Source organism: Nestor notabilis, unplaced genomic scaffold, assembly GCF_000696875.1.
Source record: "Nestor notabilis isolate BGI_N333 unplaced genomic scaffold, ASM69687v1 scaffold11953, whole genome shotgun sequence".
Classification (NCBI taxonomy): domain Eukaryota; kingdom Metazoa; phylum Chordata; class Aves; order Psittaciformes; family Psittacidae; genus Nestor; species Nestor notabilis.
Genome location: NW_009921667.1, coordinates 80072 through 98430, shown reverse-complemented (window position 1 = coordinate 98430; position 18359 = coordinate 80072). Strand labels below are relative to the sequence as shown.

Below are 18359 nucleotides of genomic sequence, written 5' to 3'. Positions count from 1 at the left end.
CCCTGAGTAACCCTCTTCTGGTTAGATGCGCTTTACGGTCCCTTCAAACCCAAACCTTTCTATGATTCTAAGGCAGCAAGGACAGCATCATTTGGAAATCAGATAGCAAAGCATTGAAGCCATTAACTATTTTTTTAATTGAAACTCATCTTCCAAGTCACACTAAAAGCAAAATGAAAGTCAAACACTCAGGTATAAAACGGCAGAGCAGTACTGTGACAATTCCAGCTTCTTGTTGCATACTCTGGAGTACACACTATTAATCATCATCATAAGCAGACAGGATGAGAGCTGCATCATCATTCATTTGAAATCTTAATGCTGATCCATTTCCCATAGGGTCCTCCTTAAAGGATGCTGGTTAGCATAGCTCCAGGGTTGGACTATCTCAGTGAAAAGGTTCTTGCTTGTTTTCCCCTCATTACACCTCTTAAATGTCTCAGCTGCTGATTTAGATGTGAGACAGACGAGAAACAGCATCTTGCTGGCATAAAGCAAGCCTGACAGGGGATTCAGACCAGTGCCTACACTTCACATTAGCCAGATGTCAGAGGCCAGTGATGGGAACCCCTGTGGTGCCTGGTGCCAAGTCAGTTAAAATTAGCACTGCAACTTGGTAGTACCAAGTCAAAACTGCCAGTGTAGAACAAGTCACCAACTCCAGTGGGTCACCATCACTCTTTGTAGGCTCATAAAGTGAGCTGGACGGTAATAAGCATGACATTGCTATGAAGTAAGGACATTTCAATGAGACTGACTATCTGACAGAAGGGGTAAGAGCCACCAACAGCAATGCAGATGTCATCTTCTCTCCACAAGTGAAGCTTAGATTGCCACGTAGGGTGGTGGGGATTCCTTGGAAGGCAGCTCTAAGACTTCCTCATATGATGGCAGTGCAGCCTGGAAGAGAAGACCATTAGTTATGGGAATCACATGAAGGAATTCAATTGCATTTGATCTTGGATCAGTGAATACAAGTGATATATTCCCATTTATCTGCTTTTCCTGAAGCCAGTTTCAGGTTCCTTGCAGACACCACTGGCTTTGTAAGATTTTATACAAAAGTTAAAGGAATATAATTGGAAACATTATAATTGGAAACCTATTAATGCACATTTGAAGGGCTGAACAATCTCTCAGACCACTAAAGAAGCAACAGCAAAGAAAGATCATCATTCACCTCATCAGTCTAAACCATGCCTTTTCATGATGTAAATCTCAAGCAGTCTTTACTCACCTTTTCAACCACTTGTGGGTCAACTTTCACCTCCTTTCTCTTGCTGGCTTTAATGTACTTAAAGCAGCTCAGGACACACTTGAACATATAGGCCTGAAAAGGAAAGGGAAGTCTGCCATCCCATTGCATGTCAACAAGAGCATTTCTACTTTTGCCATCAGCCTAGTGTTGTCCTCCTCTCTTCTCTGGAGGCAGAAGCCTGGGACTATGTGTCTCAGGACCTTAAGACAGTTTCTCTTGATCCTTCACTAGAAGGGTGACAACTCTATCTCTTCAGAACAATACGCTGGTGTGGGAAGTCAAGAGGACTAGTAATACCTTTAAATACAAAGCATATGCTTAAGACCTTTAGGAGTGCAATGTCATCAGGTAGGAAAGGAAAGCATGTCTTTCATGTTATGTGGATGTCTCAGGAAAGCACCTTGGGCACAACATCCACCTCCCAGAGATCCAAGGCTCCCTGGTCAGTGAAGACTAACACGAGAGGTCAGCTCATTCAACAAAATCCTATATATATCCTGCCTTATACTCGCAATAGTTGCTTTCCTGACAAGGCTGCCTTGCACCTCACCGAGTTACAAGATGCAATAAATAGAGCTTTTCTGAGAAAAATGAATCGATTGACAGATTGTGGCAGAGGAAAATAAGCCAGGCCTGTGAAACACACCATATTAAATAAATATTGTCCCTGCTCTGCGCAGCGAGGCAGTCGTGTGCCTCTTGTTTTTATTGGCCTACAAGTCTGCTCTAAAAACAGTTGGCATTTTCAAAGGAACATAGGGAGTTATATGCCCAAAAAACAAGCCATGAAGCTTAGGACTTCCTAGAACAATGAGGACTGTTTGTCTTGACACAAAGCCAAGATAAAGAATGGGACAAGGGATGAAGTATCTGAGCTGAAGGAATCCATCTCCCAAACAAACTTCCAGAGATGAGGAGGTAAATCCAAACTGTGGCCACCATTAAGGAATACTGCAGAATCCTTCCCTGTTCCAAAAGCCTCTTCATACAGAGCGCGAGCTATTTCAGAAGTAATTATGTTAAAGCCTGTCTTTCATTTCTCATCAGAAATGTTTTATTCCCCTTGGTTTCTGCATTCTTACGATACTCAAGCGAGGTGAGGATTATTTGTGGATACACAGATCAGCAAAGGGAAATTGCCCTGAAGGTGCTATGTAGGCATCTCTCCATCACTCTCTCTGCCCTTTGAATACTTCGCATCTCCAAGGAACTTAGACTTGGACAGCTGATTGTATCACCATTGGGGACCTACACGTAAACATACACCCAGCTATCACACTGGTAAGGAGCTGCGAAGCTGCATGGAGAGACTCCCACGTTGCAAAAGGACATGCACCCTGCAAAGGGTGGTGTTACATGAGAGAAACAAGGGAGAGGAGCGTTGCCATCCCCCTGGCACTGTCAGAGAAGTCTTTCCTGCTGGAAGGGACAGCCAAGTCTTGCAGGTCTCATGCAAGGTCACTGCAGAGGTGTTCTGTGAGGCAGGTGCCGCACCACTTCTCCATCTGATAGACGCCTTCTAGCTGAATTATGCTATGGAATCGGATGCAGAGAACTGTTTGGGGACAGGAATTGCAAGTTGGCAGACAAACAGCACCAGATACACAGAAATAGCAATTTGGTGTTAGAGCAATAAATGCTTGTGATAGGTCATTAAGCAAGTCCATTTATGCAAACAGATCCCGGGCTAGTCCAGCATATTTACATACCACCTTGGTGTGGGCATTCAGTGAATTGAAACCAATGTGCCCTAAATTGGCCAAATGGCCTTTTTAGGTCTAAAATGTTTTAGGTTGTTGCCACATTCCTCGTCAGATCTTTATCACTTGGAAGGAACTCTGCAATGAAAATGGTTTTGCTACACATAGAGGAGGGGAGGAACTGTCACTAAACTTAAGGGATGGGGTTCCTAATGACTTGTTTCAGGGAGTACTTACACTTGTCCGTTGTTTCTTCTATTATTTTCCCCTCCTCCCTTCTCCTACAAACACCAGCCCAAGAAGTCATTACAAGTTAAGCACTCTTGTAGCTAATGCTGTGGAAAATTCAGATCAACCTATTTGCCAGGTCAGAGAGATTTGTGCTGCAGACCCATGCTGCCAGCTGGGTTTCAGGGTTATCTCTACTCCCATTGCACAGTTTATGCAAATATTAAAAGATATGCTAAAGTCATGTCTGCAGTGCTATCACTCAAGATATTCCACTCCACCCTGCCTGGGAAGAGTCTGAATGAAATTACTTTCCAACTAACAAGTAGCATTTTTCACTGTGACAGAACCTGCTCGAGTACCTGGAAAGATCTAGTTTTCTTACCTGGTCTGAAACCCCTCAGTGAAAACCCTGCTCTCTGATCCATTGAAGCAAGAGGAACAGAAACCATCCCACAAGTGGAGTTTTCAGAGGTGCAAGCAGAATTTAGCAGCTCACGGGTTTTAATTAAATTTCAGGCTATCAGTGTGCATAACTCCACTTACAACAGTGCCGAAACAGTGACTCACCCAAGTGGAAGATCTAACCTGCTGCTTAATGATCTAATTTATTTTGGTACATAATAGCAGAAGAGTTTCCTGTATTTGTTTTCAAACACCTTATCCCTTTAGAGATGAATGCATGGGAACTTGCATCTGCAGAGGCATAAACCCAGGGATTTGAATATTAGACCTGCCTCGGACATTGTGCTGAGGTGTAGCTCCTATTATACCCAGGCAGAGACCAACAAAGCTTTCCAATGCCCTGGCAGATTTGAGAGAGGAGAGAAACTAGTTCTTCCTGTTCTTCAGGCAAGAGAGCTTCATTTCAGCCTCACCAGACCCTGCAACAATTTACCTTCAGGAAGAGGACAGCAATGAACGCAATGGTGAAGGTGACCATCACTTTGGCATATTCCTCTGTTGGTAACTTCTCCACGGTTGGCAATAAGCCCTGTGAAAAGAAGGAGAGGGACTTAGTAATAAATGCTTGTTCCCTCTACCAGGGTTACACAAAGTGGTGGAGATCTCAGCAGGTTTCTCGGCCTGCCTCTCAGAAAGGCAGGACAGGCCACCTTCCTTTCCTCACTGGAAAGAGTACAGGGATATTTTTTATCTCCTGCTATTCATGCTCCTTTGGTAAAGGTTTTCAGAAGACTATTTAAATGAGAACTAAAAGTATGACTCTTTAATAAAGGCGAAAAGTTTATGCATTTTCAATGCATGCAGGTTCCAGCCAAATCATTTTGCTCTACAATTTGCATCCATAAGATTCTTATGAGAAAAACAAGGTGTACTTTTAAGAAACACCAGCATAAGCAAGCTGCCAGTCAAGAACACTGTGTTGGTGAGAACACATGGGAAAACCCTCTTTTGTCATCAAACAGAGCAGTTGTGGGTACATCGTACAGGTCAGAGAAAGTTTACTCTGTGTTCCCAGCCTCTGAAAGGAACTTCATAGGAGTTCTCAGCATGAAAAAACAGCTGAGCTTGCTCATAACCTACCCCATTGTGTGAAGGCTTGAGGCTGAGATAGGTGGGGACCTCCATGTAAGAGCTGCAGAGAGTGAGAATACTCAGGCAGAAGTCCAGCAGCTGCAGAGCCAGGAAAGGGATCTTCGAGCTTCCCCGCTGCAAGAAGGGAACAGGAATGTGGTTACTGCCATGACATTGCAACACTTCTCTAGATCCTCGACATTTTACACGGGGCCTGTGCTTTGTTCACAGTGGCAGCCTCAGCTACTTCATTCACTGACACTAGCCAAAATGATGAGCAAACCATTTTGTTGGGCTGATTTACACAAGCTCCACAGAAGAGGCCTCTAGCTGGGTGGTGATAATCCCTGCTTATCTTCAGCAAGCCCTTCTTAGCATGGGCACACCCGGAACAACCTTCCCAAAGCCATGAGACAGACAATAAAACCAACAGGAAGATTCCCAGATGTGGGAAACTGAACAGTATCCCAGCTGTCACTAGTTCTCCTTACGCACCCTCTATCCCCCAGGATTGAATCCTGCCTCCAGCCAGTATAGAAACTTCCTTGCTATGAAGAACCATGGCCCAAGATAATGATCGTTCATGCCTACATTATGCATTAGTTTCCATCTCATGGAGAACAGAGAAAACCACCCCAGAAGTGAGCTGTTACCTACCGTGTGGCGAAGGGAGGACACAGAAATTATCTCAGGGACTTGAATGTAGGAACTGAACATTGTTAGGAGGCTGAGGAGAAAGTCCATGACTTGTAGAGCAAGGAATGGGATCAGGAGACGTTCCCTCTTCTGAGAAAGAAAAGAAATGCCACTTATTTATATTCTGAATGGAATAAAGAGACCAGCTATCAATACCCAAAAGGACACACATTAAGGTACTCCAAAAACAGAGTTTCCCGGAATTCTGCATCTAATTGCACATCCTGTGGTGACAACAGATTAGGAAAAAATGAAGGGCACCAACAATGAATTTTTTCATCCCCTTGGAGAGTTTCTGTGAGTTTTCACTATGTAACATTAGCACTTAATGCCATCAGCTGTCCCCAGAGTTTACTGTGACAGAGAAGGCTGGGTTCCTACACCAATGCAGGGTTATTTCTCCTCCTGAAACGGGGAATGAATCCCCAATGCAATAAGGGAGTTAGGGTGCTCCTGAAAGATCTGACTTGGATCCTGACAGCAAGGAAATGATCAGAAACAAAACATCATTTCCAAAGCATAACATTACCATCCCTTAATATGAAAACTAGTCGTGATGGAAGTGTCACCAGATTTGGTAGATCTGGTGATTAGCAGCCTTGTAGAGGAGCCCGAGACTGCGAACCAGCCACCTTCCCCCTCTATAAGAGAGCAGATATCTTCATCTGCTTTTCTGATCATTCATCAGCATTTCCAGTGGGCATCCTCTAGTCCCCTCCTCTAACACCTCCTAACTCAAAGAGGCCTCAGCCAGCAGCTAAATGTCACTGTGGAGAACATACCTTCACCACACCAAGGAGGAGGTTGAAGCTGATGATGAACAGCATGATGATCAACAGGAAACTGGTGACAACATCAGCTAAAAGTAATAAAAGTAGTTACCACATTACTAAAAGCTTATTATACCAATTATACCACTGAGGAAGAGCTAAAGTGTGATAAGCTGTCAGAAAGAATTGCTTATAGGATCACAGAATGGTTTGGCTTGGAAGGCACCATATAGTTCCAGCCCCTCTACCATGGGCAGGGACACCTCCCACTAGACCGTGTTGCCCAAGCTTCCTCCTGAGGAGTTCCCAGGAAGCAGTTGTCCCTCGTAGTATTGCAGACTGCCCTGATGATGACTACCAAAGCCTTGCTTGCACTGTGCAGTTATACACATCTGGTCTTTGTAAGAGTCTAGACAGCGGGAGGAGTTTTGGAAAGTTGGTTTGCTGCTTAAAACTAAAAGGGGGGCAGCTGAATCCAAAGGCAAAATAATTCTATTTTCTTTATCTGCCTCTGCAGAACATACAGTTTGTTACAGTGCCTCCTCCAGCTCACTCTCTGATTTATTTCTTATTGCTTTACCTGGGTTTAAACAGCAACAGTCCTTTTGGGGTCTCCAACTCCCAAGTGCTTGAATAAAGAATGTAATTTTATTAGAAAAAGAGCCAAATTTTTGGCTTTTCTGACTTTTTTAAGGCAGTTGATCCCCTCCATGGGTACATTTCTCAGACATCAGAAGTATTTGATTACTAGCTTGCTTTCCCTCCCTGTCAACTACCCACTTTATCCCATGGCTATTAAATAAATCTAGTGCCTATTTTTCCATTCCCCCTTTCACTTGCTTTCATAAAGAAATTGTGCTTTAGCCTGTTGGGTCCCTGATACATTCCAGCTGCTCTGATAGCCTTCACTGCTCCATATTGCCCATTTTTTCCCACCATTTCCCTAGCTTTGAGTGAGCATGAGAAGCCTCTTCCCTTCTGGGGCTAAAGGGAAAACCCCTTTGAGGAGGCTGCATCCCTCAAAGAAGAAAGAAAATAGCTTATCTCAAGAGAGGGAGCAGCACTACATGAGTTGCTGCACATGGAAGTGACAGATATTCAAGGCTTAAGGGAGCGACCAAAAGCATCCAACATTTAACCTACATCAGAAAAAAAGAGACTAGAAAATAGCTTGTACTTATAACCTGATAAACACCACTTCCCCCCTGCCAAATGCAGGATTCATTTACCACTAAGTAATGAGAATTGAAGTGCAGGAGTGGAAGAAGTCTTGGGCAAAGAAAGAAAACCCAAATTCAGCAAACCCTGAATGAGAACAGAAGGGTTTAGGGCAGAAGAGGCTGCTCTCAGCTTTGCAGCTCACAAGGATCATGAGAAGAGCCTAAGCTTCAAGGTAGAAAACCAAACCCACCTTTCAGAAGCAAGAGAGCAGAGAGAAGGCTGTGATCTGGCTTACAAAACCCCGAAGATTAATAACTCAAAACAAAACCAGAGCTTAACAAAGACAGATTGAGCCTTTGTAGGAGCAGCTGTAAAGAGAAACACTCCCATTAAACCCCAAACTGCCTGAAGCCATTTTCCCTGCTTTTCCTCCCAGAACCAACCAGCAGAAGCTTGCCCATGAGAGGCTTTATCTCCTTAGCACAGTGTATCCTTGGATTCAAGGCAGCTGTGTTTCTCTGCCTCTTCCTACATGCTCTCCTGCTCTAACTCTCCCGGCAGGCTGGCTAATTAATTGGGCAAGTGGCTGTTGCTTCTGCAGGCTAATTGCAGCAGAACCCAGCTGAACTGTCCAAGCAGAACCTACATTACCCCCCTGCAACCAAACTAACAAAGAAATAAAACCCCCACAACCCTCTAGACACAAAGGGATGGGGAGAAAAGGAAAACCAAGAGCAAAAAACTCTCCAGGTGCTTTCTGCCTCCCGTTTGTCCACAGTAAATAGTCAGCCTTTCTGCTGGCAGTAGATCTTACTGTTCCGGGCATGGTTTAGTACCAATGGATTGGATCTCAGTAATCAAAGATTTCATTGAAACATAATGACTTCTTCCTTTGTGGAAGCACATTTAGCAGATGGGCTAAAGGAGTGACTCCCTTCTACAGTGGTAGCTTCTGGTTTTGTGCAAAGCCTCCATGAGATGGGAATGCAGTACATGTTATAGAAAGGCCAAAGGCAGATGTTTCAAGGGTGGCAAGAAACCTTCAAGAACCAGCAGTGCTCCCTGAAGTGTGAGGCCACAGAGAGACTATTACTGGAACTAACAGGCTCTTTCCATGCCCAGCGCCTGTTGTCCAAAAATATAAGAACTTAGTTTTGAAGCCTCTTCAGTATTTCCTTTCATGCTTAATTGGCCTTTAAAGGATGAATGTTTCTCTCTTTTGTATTTAAATACCCCCAGAAAAAGGCAAACTTTAGGAATATGGAACCAAGCTTGAGCACCTGTATAATCTCAAACACAGGGCATCATAACACAGTTTTCCCCTCTATTCCTTCTGCATGTCCATCTGGGTGCCTGTCTCAGGATTTTTTCCGCTACAGCACCTTAGAAAGTAGCAGAGTATTCAGAGAATAACAGGGTTTGTCTTTGTATAAGGTGTGTGGGCTCCTTAAGGGCTGTTCTTTCAAGACAAGAGGCAATTGTTAGAATAAAGGAAATTCGACACAGAAGGAAGGAAAACACAGTAAGTGATGCAGTCTTGAACAGGGAAGCAGAGAGGTTGTGGAATTCTAATTTGGAGGAACCTGCAAACCTCAACTGCACAAAGCCCTGAGCAAACTGCCCCAACTTTGGAGTCAGCCCTGTTTCAAGCAGGAGGTTGGACTGGAGATCTCCAGGGATCCACCTTACCTTTGCTCAGTGATTACAGGATCAGGCAGGGAAGAAATGTTGCTCTTCACAAAGCCTGTTTCATTCCCATAGCCCTAGAATAGTTCTGTTCCACAGCCACCTCCATGCTGGCAGTGGTACGTTATTGCTGGCAGCGTGTGGTGAGATGTAGCCCCCTTTAAGGGGCACCTTTTCCCAAAAGCACACAGGAATAAACAGCAGCAACAAATAAAGAAAGATGCTGGTTCTTAAGCTTTTTCTTATTCAGTTCTTCTGAGACTACCTGAGTCTCCCAGAGACCCCAGGGAATTTAATTAGGTGCTGTGAACTAGATGCCATTTTCCTTGGGGAGGTGGTGTAACCAGAATAGGGGCATATGACAGAGCCTGCACAGAGCTGCACTAGCAAGTAGTCCCCCAAAAACCCACCCATCCAACTGGAAGAGAGAGCATGTATTTGCCAAATGTCTATTTTTTATTAACTTCACATCAGGGTTTTTACCCTGAATGTAGCCAGGAGGGACATTGAATGAGTCCTAATACTTCTCATGAATGCAAAGAAACCCTTTCTGCTTTATAGCCCAATAAGCTGGCATGGGAAATACAAACAGGGCTCATAAAACTGTGGTTTAACAGTTGCATTCACAGATTGTCAAGCATGGCAGTGTCTGATTCAGTGCTGCTGATAAGCTGCAGGAGTTATTTCTGGACAGCTGCATTCAAAGGCTGGGCAGGACCAGCAAGGGAATGAAGCATCCCAGTCCCTTCAACCAGCTTTGGTTTTCAGCAGAGAAGGAGGCAATACCTTTTGCATAGGAAATGGTATGCATAGGATATGGTATATGCTGTGCACACAGGTCTTCAGGCATAACTGAGCTGTTTTTCTTGGCTGGCTGGACAGAAATTGGAACAACTTTTCCAGCTGTACTTTGTCCACAGCTTCCATTTTTATAGTCATTAATGAAAAAGAAAAGCGATTAACACTCAGACTGTGCACGGGCATGAATTGAAGACATCCCAAAGATCTGACCTACAGCAAGCAGTGGGGTGTAATGTTTTCAAGGCAGAAACCCATTCACGTTAGCAGCTTGGAACTGGTTAGGAGGTGTTAATTGAAGTGTTTTTTTTTGGGAGGGATTGCTTTTGGGGTTTATTTTTTCAGAATGAAAAGCTCGTATTTCAAAGCTCATGGGCTTTCAGGAATGAAACACTGCCAGGAAGACTTCTGCTAGGAAGGCTTCTCACCTTCTCAGGATGGGATTTCTAATAGACTGGAAATGGGGGAGGCTGCATGGCAAGCGCTCATCCAAATTTCTGCTGTACATGAGATACAGCATAGAGATGTGACCGAAGTCTTTCAAATTGCAACAGAATGCCCCCAATTACCATGCAGCAAAGCCTGCCTCCTGCTCTCTCTGCCTGGCCACACTAATCTCGTGTTATTTCTTAAATAGCACTTAGGTAATAAAATCAACACCCTGGCATTGACCCCATGAGGGGTGGGCAAATCATCTTTCAGGCTCCCAAAGAGAAAGAAGACCATGGGTCACCTTCCCATTTTAAACCAACATTTTCAGCAGGTCTTATCTTAATTTCTTGGTCAACTTTCATTGAGAAGCAGATTTCAGAGGAGCACTCTCAGTCCTGTGCTGCCTGTTGCATCTTGGAAGCCAAGATGTGAGGAGTGGCAGGCTGCAAGGGACAGAGCATCCCTCTTCTGAGGGCAGCTCTCCCAATCACCGTTCCCATTACCCCAGCAATCACAACAACCTACCAGCCCAGTTCTCCTTCCCCTCCCTGACCATACCTGTGGAACTTGAGGCCCATCCCATCCCTTCTTTTTAAGGCAGCAAAACTTACTGCTGAGAAATCTTGAGGGAGCTCTGATTCCTTATAAAGAACTCCTACATGTATTTTTTCCCTACTGTATCACGTGAAAAGCATTTTCCCATAAACCTTGTCTTGTTTATGTTCTTGGGCCATGATTACAGTGTTAGCATTATATATTCTGAGAGGTGTTTTAATCTGGCAGGATCTACAAATAGAGCAGCAGATGCTGAGGGCATCGTCAGAACCTCTCCCCAAATTGTTCTCCAACTCCTCCATCTGGGTTTTGAAGTCAAATTGAACTTTTTGTACTGATTTGCTGTGTTGGTTCCCTGCTAGTTTCTGGAAATAGAAGGGTTGCGCTGTGTTTATTCCAACTATAATCAGAAAATACGATCTCCTGAGCAGAGCCTTTTGAAATGCTTGCGAAGAGAAGCCAAGTGGAAGTGCTGGGGATTTCATTAGAAAATGTTCCTCGTTGTGTAGGAGGCAATGGAAGAGGGGGGAGGGAGAAGACCTGTCATTTTGATTGTGTGGGAAGAGGGGGGGGGGTGTTAAAAATGGGGCCAATTTCATTCCCAACAGTTTTATTCTTAAAGAAAACCTTCCAGATTCACAGGAAGGCACATCTTGCTGTGGAAGCGTATAATGGCTTCGTACGGAAATGATCTGAAAACTCTGTCTCAACAATTTGGTTTCTTTTTTTCTTTAAAGAAGATTTTACTCAGATACTTGAAGAAAAGTAAAAAATTATTGCCCTTGGATGATCTTTCTGTAAAATATAATGAAAAACAATTGTCAGTTTTACATAACTGCCTCTGTGGGCATGTAGACTGATCTGCAAATATAATGATTGGTTTTCAGCAGCTCACATTGGTGCATTAGTCAGAATGCATGTGCAGGCTCCACCATCACGAAAAACTATTTCCAGCTATGCCCATGGCCAAGCCAGGTACCAACAAAAAACCCAACCCCAAAAGAAGGCAGCAAGACCTTAAGGTCACACTTGAATCATGTTCTTCCGTTTTCATCTGTAACATTCAAACTAGAGATGTATTTTACAGGAGTGGAAAAGTGGATTCTCCTATGTTGTGATGATCCTGCCCACCCAGAAAACAGCCAGGTTCTAGAGCCTGTTTGATGTAGTGCATGTTGCCCTAACGGGAATGCTCAGTAGAAAGCATTTTCCAAAGCAGTCATCATGCAAATCTACACTGGGCGTTGAGTTGAGCCACAGCTGCAGAGGGACCTCTGTGGACCACAGCTAAGCAAAGTAGCCTCCAACCCACCCAGACTCGATAACTTTGGAAGTAATGTCCCATGTGAAAGATGACAGCAGCCCTTTGCTTCGTGTCCTGTTAGCAGCAACTCACTCAGATTTCCATTTTCTCTCACTGTTGATGCCTTTTGAAACAGCCTTGGTGGATCACAGTGGTGCCTCCTAAAACCCAGCTGGGGTCTTTTGAAGAATGTGAACCCATCTGGTAGCAATAACATCACCCAGACAGTGCCTGGTTTAGTTCTTTCTACTATGTCTAACTCCTACCCTGGGGACAAGTGAGAATTGCTGTACTTGGTTTCCTTTTCCTCCACTTACAGAGGGTCTCTTTGTGCATCCTTAAAGCCTGGGGAAGGACACACTGAAAAAGCAGGGAACAGGCAAGTCCTTGGTGCTGTGAGTTGCATTTTGCTCTGACTACGAGCCTTCTTTGTATGGAGAGACAATGCAGGGCGTGGGAGCCTGGTTTCCGTCTTTCTGCATGCAGCAGAGAAGGGTTGTCTCAACTTGTGGGTCTATATCGAAAAGTAACTCAGAAAAGGGAAGAGTACCCTGTGTTTGTTGCTTCCAAACAGCTTCATGCAGAATTAGCCTGGTTGAGTAATATTTGAGGTTTGGGGAGTTAGGTTATTTTAAATGGCACCCCATGTGAGATATCTGCCAGGTCTAAGAAAGCTAAGCTAGATCCTTCCAAGCTCAAGCCATAGGAATCAATCAATCATGATGAATGTGATGCTTGTGGCTGATGATATGATATGAAACAGCCTGGCTGCTTCTTTCAGACAAGTAATGTTCTGCAAAAAACACCAGGGGCTGGGGAAATCTGGGATGGGAGCTGAAGGGACAAGGGGGGAAAGGAGGTGGGATGGTGGGGTTCTCTGAAGTGCCTTCAGCTGTGGGGTGAGGGACCCCTGCATGGCATGATGGATAAGAGGATGGTTGCATGGCATAGAGGGCAGGGTCTCAGTGGCAGTGTCAGGCAGCCCATTCAGCTATGGGATGTAGTGTGGGGCTGTGATTTCTCCCCACTCCAGCACCCCCGGGTCACTGGTCAGAAGCTGAAGGAGTATGAGGGTACGGGAGATTTTGGGCTCATGGCCTGACCCACTGAATGAAAGACAACTTCTCTGGGCTCCTTACTGGTCTCCAAAAAGCCAACACAGGCAAGACCTAAACCAAAATCCAGATCTTTAGAGCCTGAATTTTGTCTCTGCGTCTGAGCTTTTGCCCTTCTGTTGTGAACACCAGTTTCCAATTTTCTTTGGTGAAAAAGAAAGAGTGACCAATGCAGGACCGTGGGCTCCCTCTCAACCCCACTGACCCTTGTTGCTTTCCAGCATCCTGGTGACCTACCAATTCTGTAGTAATCCTTGTCCAGGTCTTTACAAAAGCCTTTCCCACTTGCCACCTCCAGGGAGTACTCAATCAGCAGCAAAATGCTCATAACCTGGGAGGAGACAGAAGCAAAAGACATAATTCAGTGGGCCTTGGGGCCAACTTCCTTTCAACAGATTTGTTTCCAGGGAGCATTCAGTGGCCACAGTCCTTAATGCAGGATGGGTTTCCAAGTGAGACAGACATGAAGGGTTTCAAATCCTGTACAAGAAGATATTGAGGCAAAAGTTATCAGGTTTTGGTTTATAATGGTTTGGGTTTAACTGTCTTTTTCTGCCAGCTTCTGAAGGAGGATGGAGAAAATACAAAGTTAATGAGTTTTGCTTCAACACTTTTTATCTGAAAAGTCCTGGATATGCATTTTGCTTCAGAATGGAGCTAAATGTAACAGTGGTATTCTAAAGTGTAAAAAGAAACACAAAAAGAATGGAGATCTCTCTAAGGTTAGCTATGCATTGACAAAAATATAATTCTCCTTCTTTTTTATTTAACAAAAATCTCCAAATGTGGGGTTTTTTCACATTGAGATACAATGATTTCCTCCCAGTTTCTGAATTGGACAATCAAACCCCTGACTCCAGGGTTCATTCCATGCTGAGTTTAGCAAGCTGTGAGATGGAGTGAGGTCTAGAGCTGTGGTCTCAGTCCTAGCACTGGAGCTGCTCTAAGGTCTCCCCGGAGCCTTCTCTTTGTCAGGTTAAACCAGCCCTCACAGCATCTTCATGGCCTCCTCTGGACTCACTCCAACAGGTCCATGTCTTCACCAACACCAGGTCCAGCACTGGGAGAACCCTTTCTGCACACTAGCAGGGACAGGAGCCATCAACAGCAGCACCATCAACAAAAAAGAGGTTGTCGTGAAGAGATGAATGAGAGAAGCCATGTTATCTGGACTGCACAACCTCTGTCTGAGTCATCTGAACCCCACACTGATGCAGGAAGCAAGTTTATATCTGCCACCAAGATCAACACAAGCTTAAGCACAATAGAGCTGAAGCAGCTTTCCCACAATAGCTACATCAGCCTTTCATTTCAACGACCTCTTAAAGAAGTGATGCATGCAAGCAGGAACTGGAACTGTTGTGGTCTGTGCTTGTGTTTGCATGCTCTATGTGTGGGAAACAACACAAAACCAGCATCTGCAGGGGGATGAGGCAAACCTAACTGAGCGATGAGCAGAAGAATGGGTTTTGTGTTTGGCTGGAGATGCCAGGCAAGATCCAGACAGAGCTCAGGCAGGAATAATGTATAGTCAGATGTGCTAGGGCTGACACTGCACGCAAACAAAAACCATAGAGGCATGGAAAGGGAGGCTTTGTGTTGCTCCAGAAATGGGGAAGCGTGGCTGGGAAGGGTGGCAAGGAGAGGAACTGAATGCAGACTCTCCCACCGTCTCTGTATTGGCTGCAGAAGACCTAGAAACTATTTTTGGCACCAAATTGATGAACTTTCTGTGCCACAAGCTGCAAGTGCAGTTTCCGAAAGAGCTGTAGCACCTCCCTCAGAGTCCTTTGCTTCTAGAGTGATCATCCACCAAGCCACACTCTTGCTGCAGTGGGGACTGGAACGCTGTGTCCCACCATGAGCCTTCCCTTTGAATTTGAAACACTGTCTAGAATGTGAGTTGGAAGAAAGGACGTGTCATGTTTCCTCCTGGCCTGTCTGGTATCAGGTTGTTCAACAGCTCCACGAGACACACAGCTTTTGTTTTTCATCTATTTGCCATGCAGTAAATGAACATGGCAATATCTAGATCTCATTACATGGAGACACAAGAAAGTTAACAGGAATTCAGTTTAATGTAACAGCCTTTAAAGTCCCATGGAAGTGCTGAAACTCGTCAAGGATGAAATCGGATTGATCTGAAGTTTCCTTACACCTGATGATCCCCCGCGGGATGTGAAGGATCTCTTTACTAACACATGGAGATCACATGCTGACTTCAAGTGCCCTAACTCGTCTGAGAGGTTTCATGTACACGCTCCCAAAGAGATTTCACTTCCCTCGTGGCTGTTGTTGGTCAAATCCCTCAATTGGCAACATGGGAAATACAGGAAGAAATTGCTTTTTCAGGTTTCTATTAAATGGAGGCCTGAGTAAAATGGATGACATGAGTCCTAAATATCAATTTCAGTCCTGAAAGACAAGTGAGTTAAAGCAGGATATCAAATCCTAAATGCTCCCATCCCAGATTTACAGCCAGAGCAGAGCCAGAGGCTAAACTTCAGTATAAAGAACCATCTCTAATATCTTATCGAAGAAGGGAACAGTAGAGTAAAAGAGGCCATGGTTTCCTTGCAGGTGTTGAAATGAGGCACACAACCAGACCCTCTGCAGTCACACAAAGTGCATGTCAGATACAAAACCCAAGCCCAACCTGAAAGTTAAGGAGAAGGCTTTTAAAGTGAAAGCTGGGTTTTAAACCTTCTGTTTAAAAGAGCTTTTGCGTAGAAAGAATGAGCCACTGAACTGTAACAAGATAAAAGAGGCGATGATCTCTGGGCCTTTCCCTGGGCTCTCCACCACAAGTACCATGTGAGGACCTCTCCATCACCTGCCTTTGGCTTTGACACGCTGCTGCCTGGCATGTGACAATCTCATTTATTCCTGTAGAGAACAGACATGTAAGGTGATGAAACCTCTACGGTGGGCTGCTCACCTCAATTTGAGAAGAGGTAGAGGAAGATTGATGTGGTGTCCGCTCAGCACTCCTCGTTCTGCAAGGCTGCATATATTCTAACTCAAGATTTACCCTTCGGCTCCACAAGAAACCAAAATGTTCCCATTTCAGAGACAGGACTGCTCAGACAAGCATCCAGTTCCCTCTCTTATTGCTATGTCACCACAGAGAGAGGCAGCAACTCATCCTCCCCACGCCCCAGTGGTGCCCCTCCACCCGCCAGTCCTTCTTGTTTTACCTCCTCCAGCTGCAACTTTTGGAGGACACCTCTCATCTTGTTGCTGCCTCCATTTCAAACGAGTGCTTCACATTTACTGGGAAAAGATCTGGAACACCAGAAAATCGTGTAGGACTGAGGTAGTCATTAAATTAAGGCTGCTAAATTGGAGGTGTCTGGCAAAGCAGAATCTTACCAGCATGATTCAGGCAGCCCAGGTTCCCTGGCAAATAATTCTACTGCAGTTGCAGTGGGGTTAAACTGCTCTTAGAGATTCTCATATGCTTTTTTCTTTCTGAAATATGTGCAGCTTGACTAATCTCCAAATAATTTGTCTTTATGCACATGGCCTTGGTGTTTCTGCTGCTCCTTCTTTCTTTTTTCGCTGCAAGAAGAGCTTGAAACCACAAGGAACAGGAGTCATTTGGGACAGTGGCACGCTGCTCTGGCAGTGCATTGGGGTGCTGTGAAGGTTTCTGACAGCAGTGAACACAAACAGGTGATATCCAGCACTCTGAGGACAAATAGCACCACATATAGATGCTGGTACTTTCAGAGCTTACTTTAATTTACAAGTGGTTGTTGTGGCAGGGAAGGGTGAAGTGAGGAGTGTTTTTAGCTCCCAGTTGGTTTCCTTTCAAAACATTTTATTTTTTCCTTCCTGCTGCCTCCTTCTCCCCATCTTGTTTGTGCCACAGAGACGCTCCAGGAGGATGAGGGAGCAGCACAAGGTCTAAACATCTTGGGACAGTCACAGCCTGGTGAAAGCGCAATATATTGCAGGCTCTGCAACAACACGAGTCATGTCCACAGGTGAGGACTGGACCTTGGGAATGTCTCAGAGATGAGACTGCTCCTTGAGTGAAAGAGATGCTGAAGAAAAGAGCTTATCTGCGACTAAGGCCAGGCCAAGTACAGACATACTGCCTTCTCAGACCCCCTCTGCCTCTAATCAAGGACAGGTAACAAAAGAATTGCAGGTTTTCCACCCACCCTGTACGCACAGAAGCAACTTTCCAGCCTTTTTCTTGAAGCTAATGTCAAATAACTTGAGTTCTGTTCATGTCTGTGGGGAGCTGATGAGCAGAAAGACAAGTTCCTCTATCCTTTCTTTGAAGTCACCTCACAACACCCAGTGAAGCTTTGCTAATCATACAACTCTGTCTCCTCCTCATTCACCTCCTTCTCCTTCCCTATTTGAGAATGCCCATGATTTACTTCAACTGTCTATGGAGAGATCAGCAGTGAGACCAATCTAATTTATAAGAGGACAAGACATCACCACAAAGCCCGGGAGCTTCCATTTGATGGTATTACTATCACCCAGCATCGCTTTGATTCATCCCTAGGACCCACAGCAATAATTTACACTGGTACAAACCAACAGTATTGATGTAGCAAATCCTCCAAGTCACTGCCAAGTTATAAATCCCCTTCTCTTTTTCCCTCCCTCTGCCCAGTGGCAGCTATGTGGTCAAAAAGGTGAAGAAGAGATAAGGAAGAAGTGGTTGCTATTCGATGTCATCTCTTAAAGAAGTAAGACAAGACAGCCTTCTCCAAAAATGAGGCTGTTTCCCAAGGGGTTCTGTGTAAAAGAAACCCACAGAAATGTTCCACTAGAATTTGCCAAACATATGAAGAAATGTTTAAAAAGGAAATGTGAGCAGAACGGAGCTGGAGGTTATTAAACACGACAGCTACTAAACATGATAGTTCTCATGTAACCTCAAGCTCAAGAAGTTTTGACTGCAGAGGATGCACAGGGCAGGGATCTCATGGTACCTGTCCCACTTACAGTATCTTCCTCTCTGAGCAGTGGCTGCTGTTGGAGACAGGCTGGGAGGCTGCTGGACATCAGGGCTGACTCAGGGCATCTGTCTTATGACTTCTACCTTTGCCATTTTGTAGAAACAAGCAGCTTCTCTCACCCACCTTCAGTGGACCT

The 18359-nt window shown here is 44.7% G+C and overlaps 1 protein-coding gene across 1 annotated transcript in view; it reads right to left on the bottom strand.

The window, feature by feature from the left end:
• Positions 1–825: 825 nt before the first annotated feature.
• The window catches only part of LAPTM5 (lysosomal protein transmembrane 5), a 19903-nt gene continuing 2369 nt past the window's right edge, over positions 826–18359 (bottom strand). The window contains exons 2-8 of the mRNA XM_010011255.1: positions 13476–13569; positions 6201–6277; positions 5380–5508; positions 4732–4857; positions 4085–4180; positions 1238–1330; positions 826–900 (exon numbers count right to left, since the gene is read on the bottom strand). Of these exons, the coding sequence (XP_010009557.1) occupies positions 826–900; positions 1238–1330; positions 4085–4180; positions 4732–4857; positions 5380–5508; positions 6201–6277; positions 13476–13569 (690 nt within the window). The remainder of the gene's footprint in view (positions 901–1237; positions 1331–4084; positions 4181–4731; positions 4858–5379; positions 5509–6200; positions 6278–13475; positions 13570–18359) is intronic.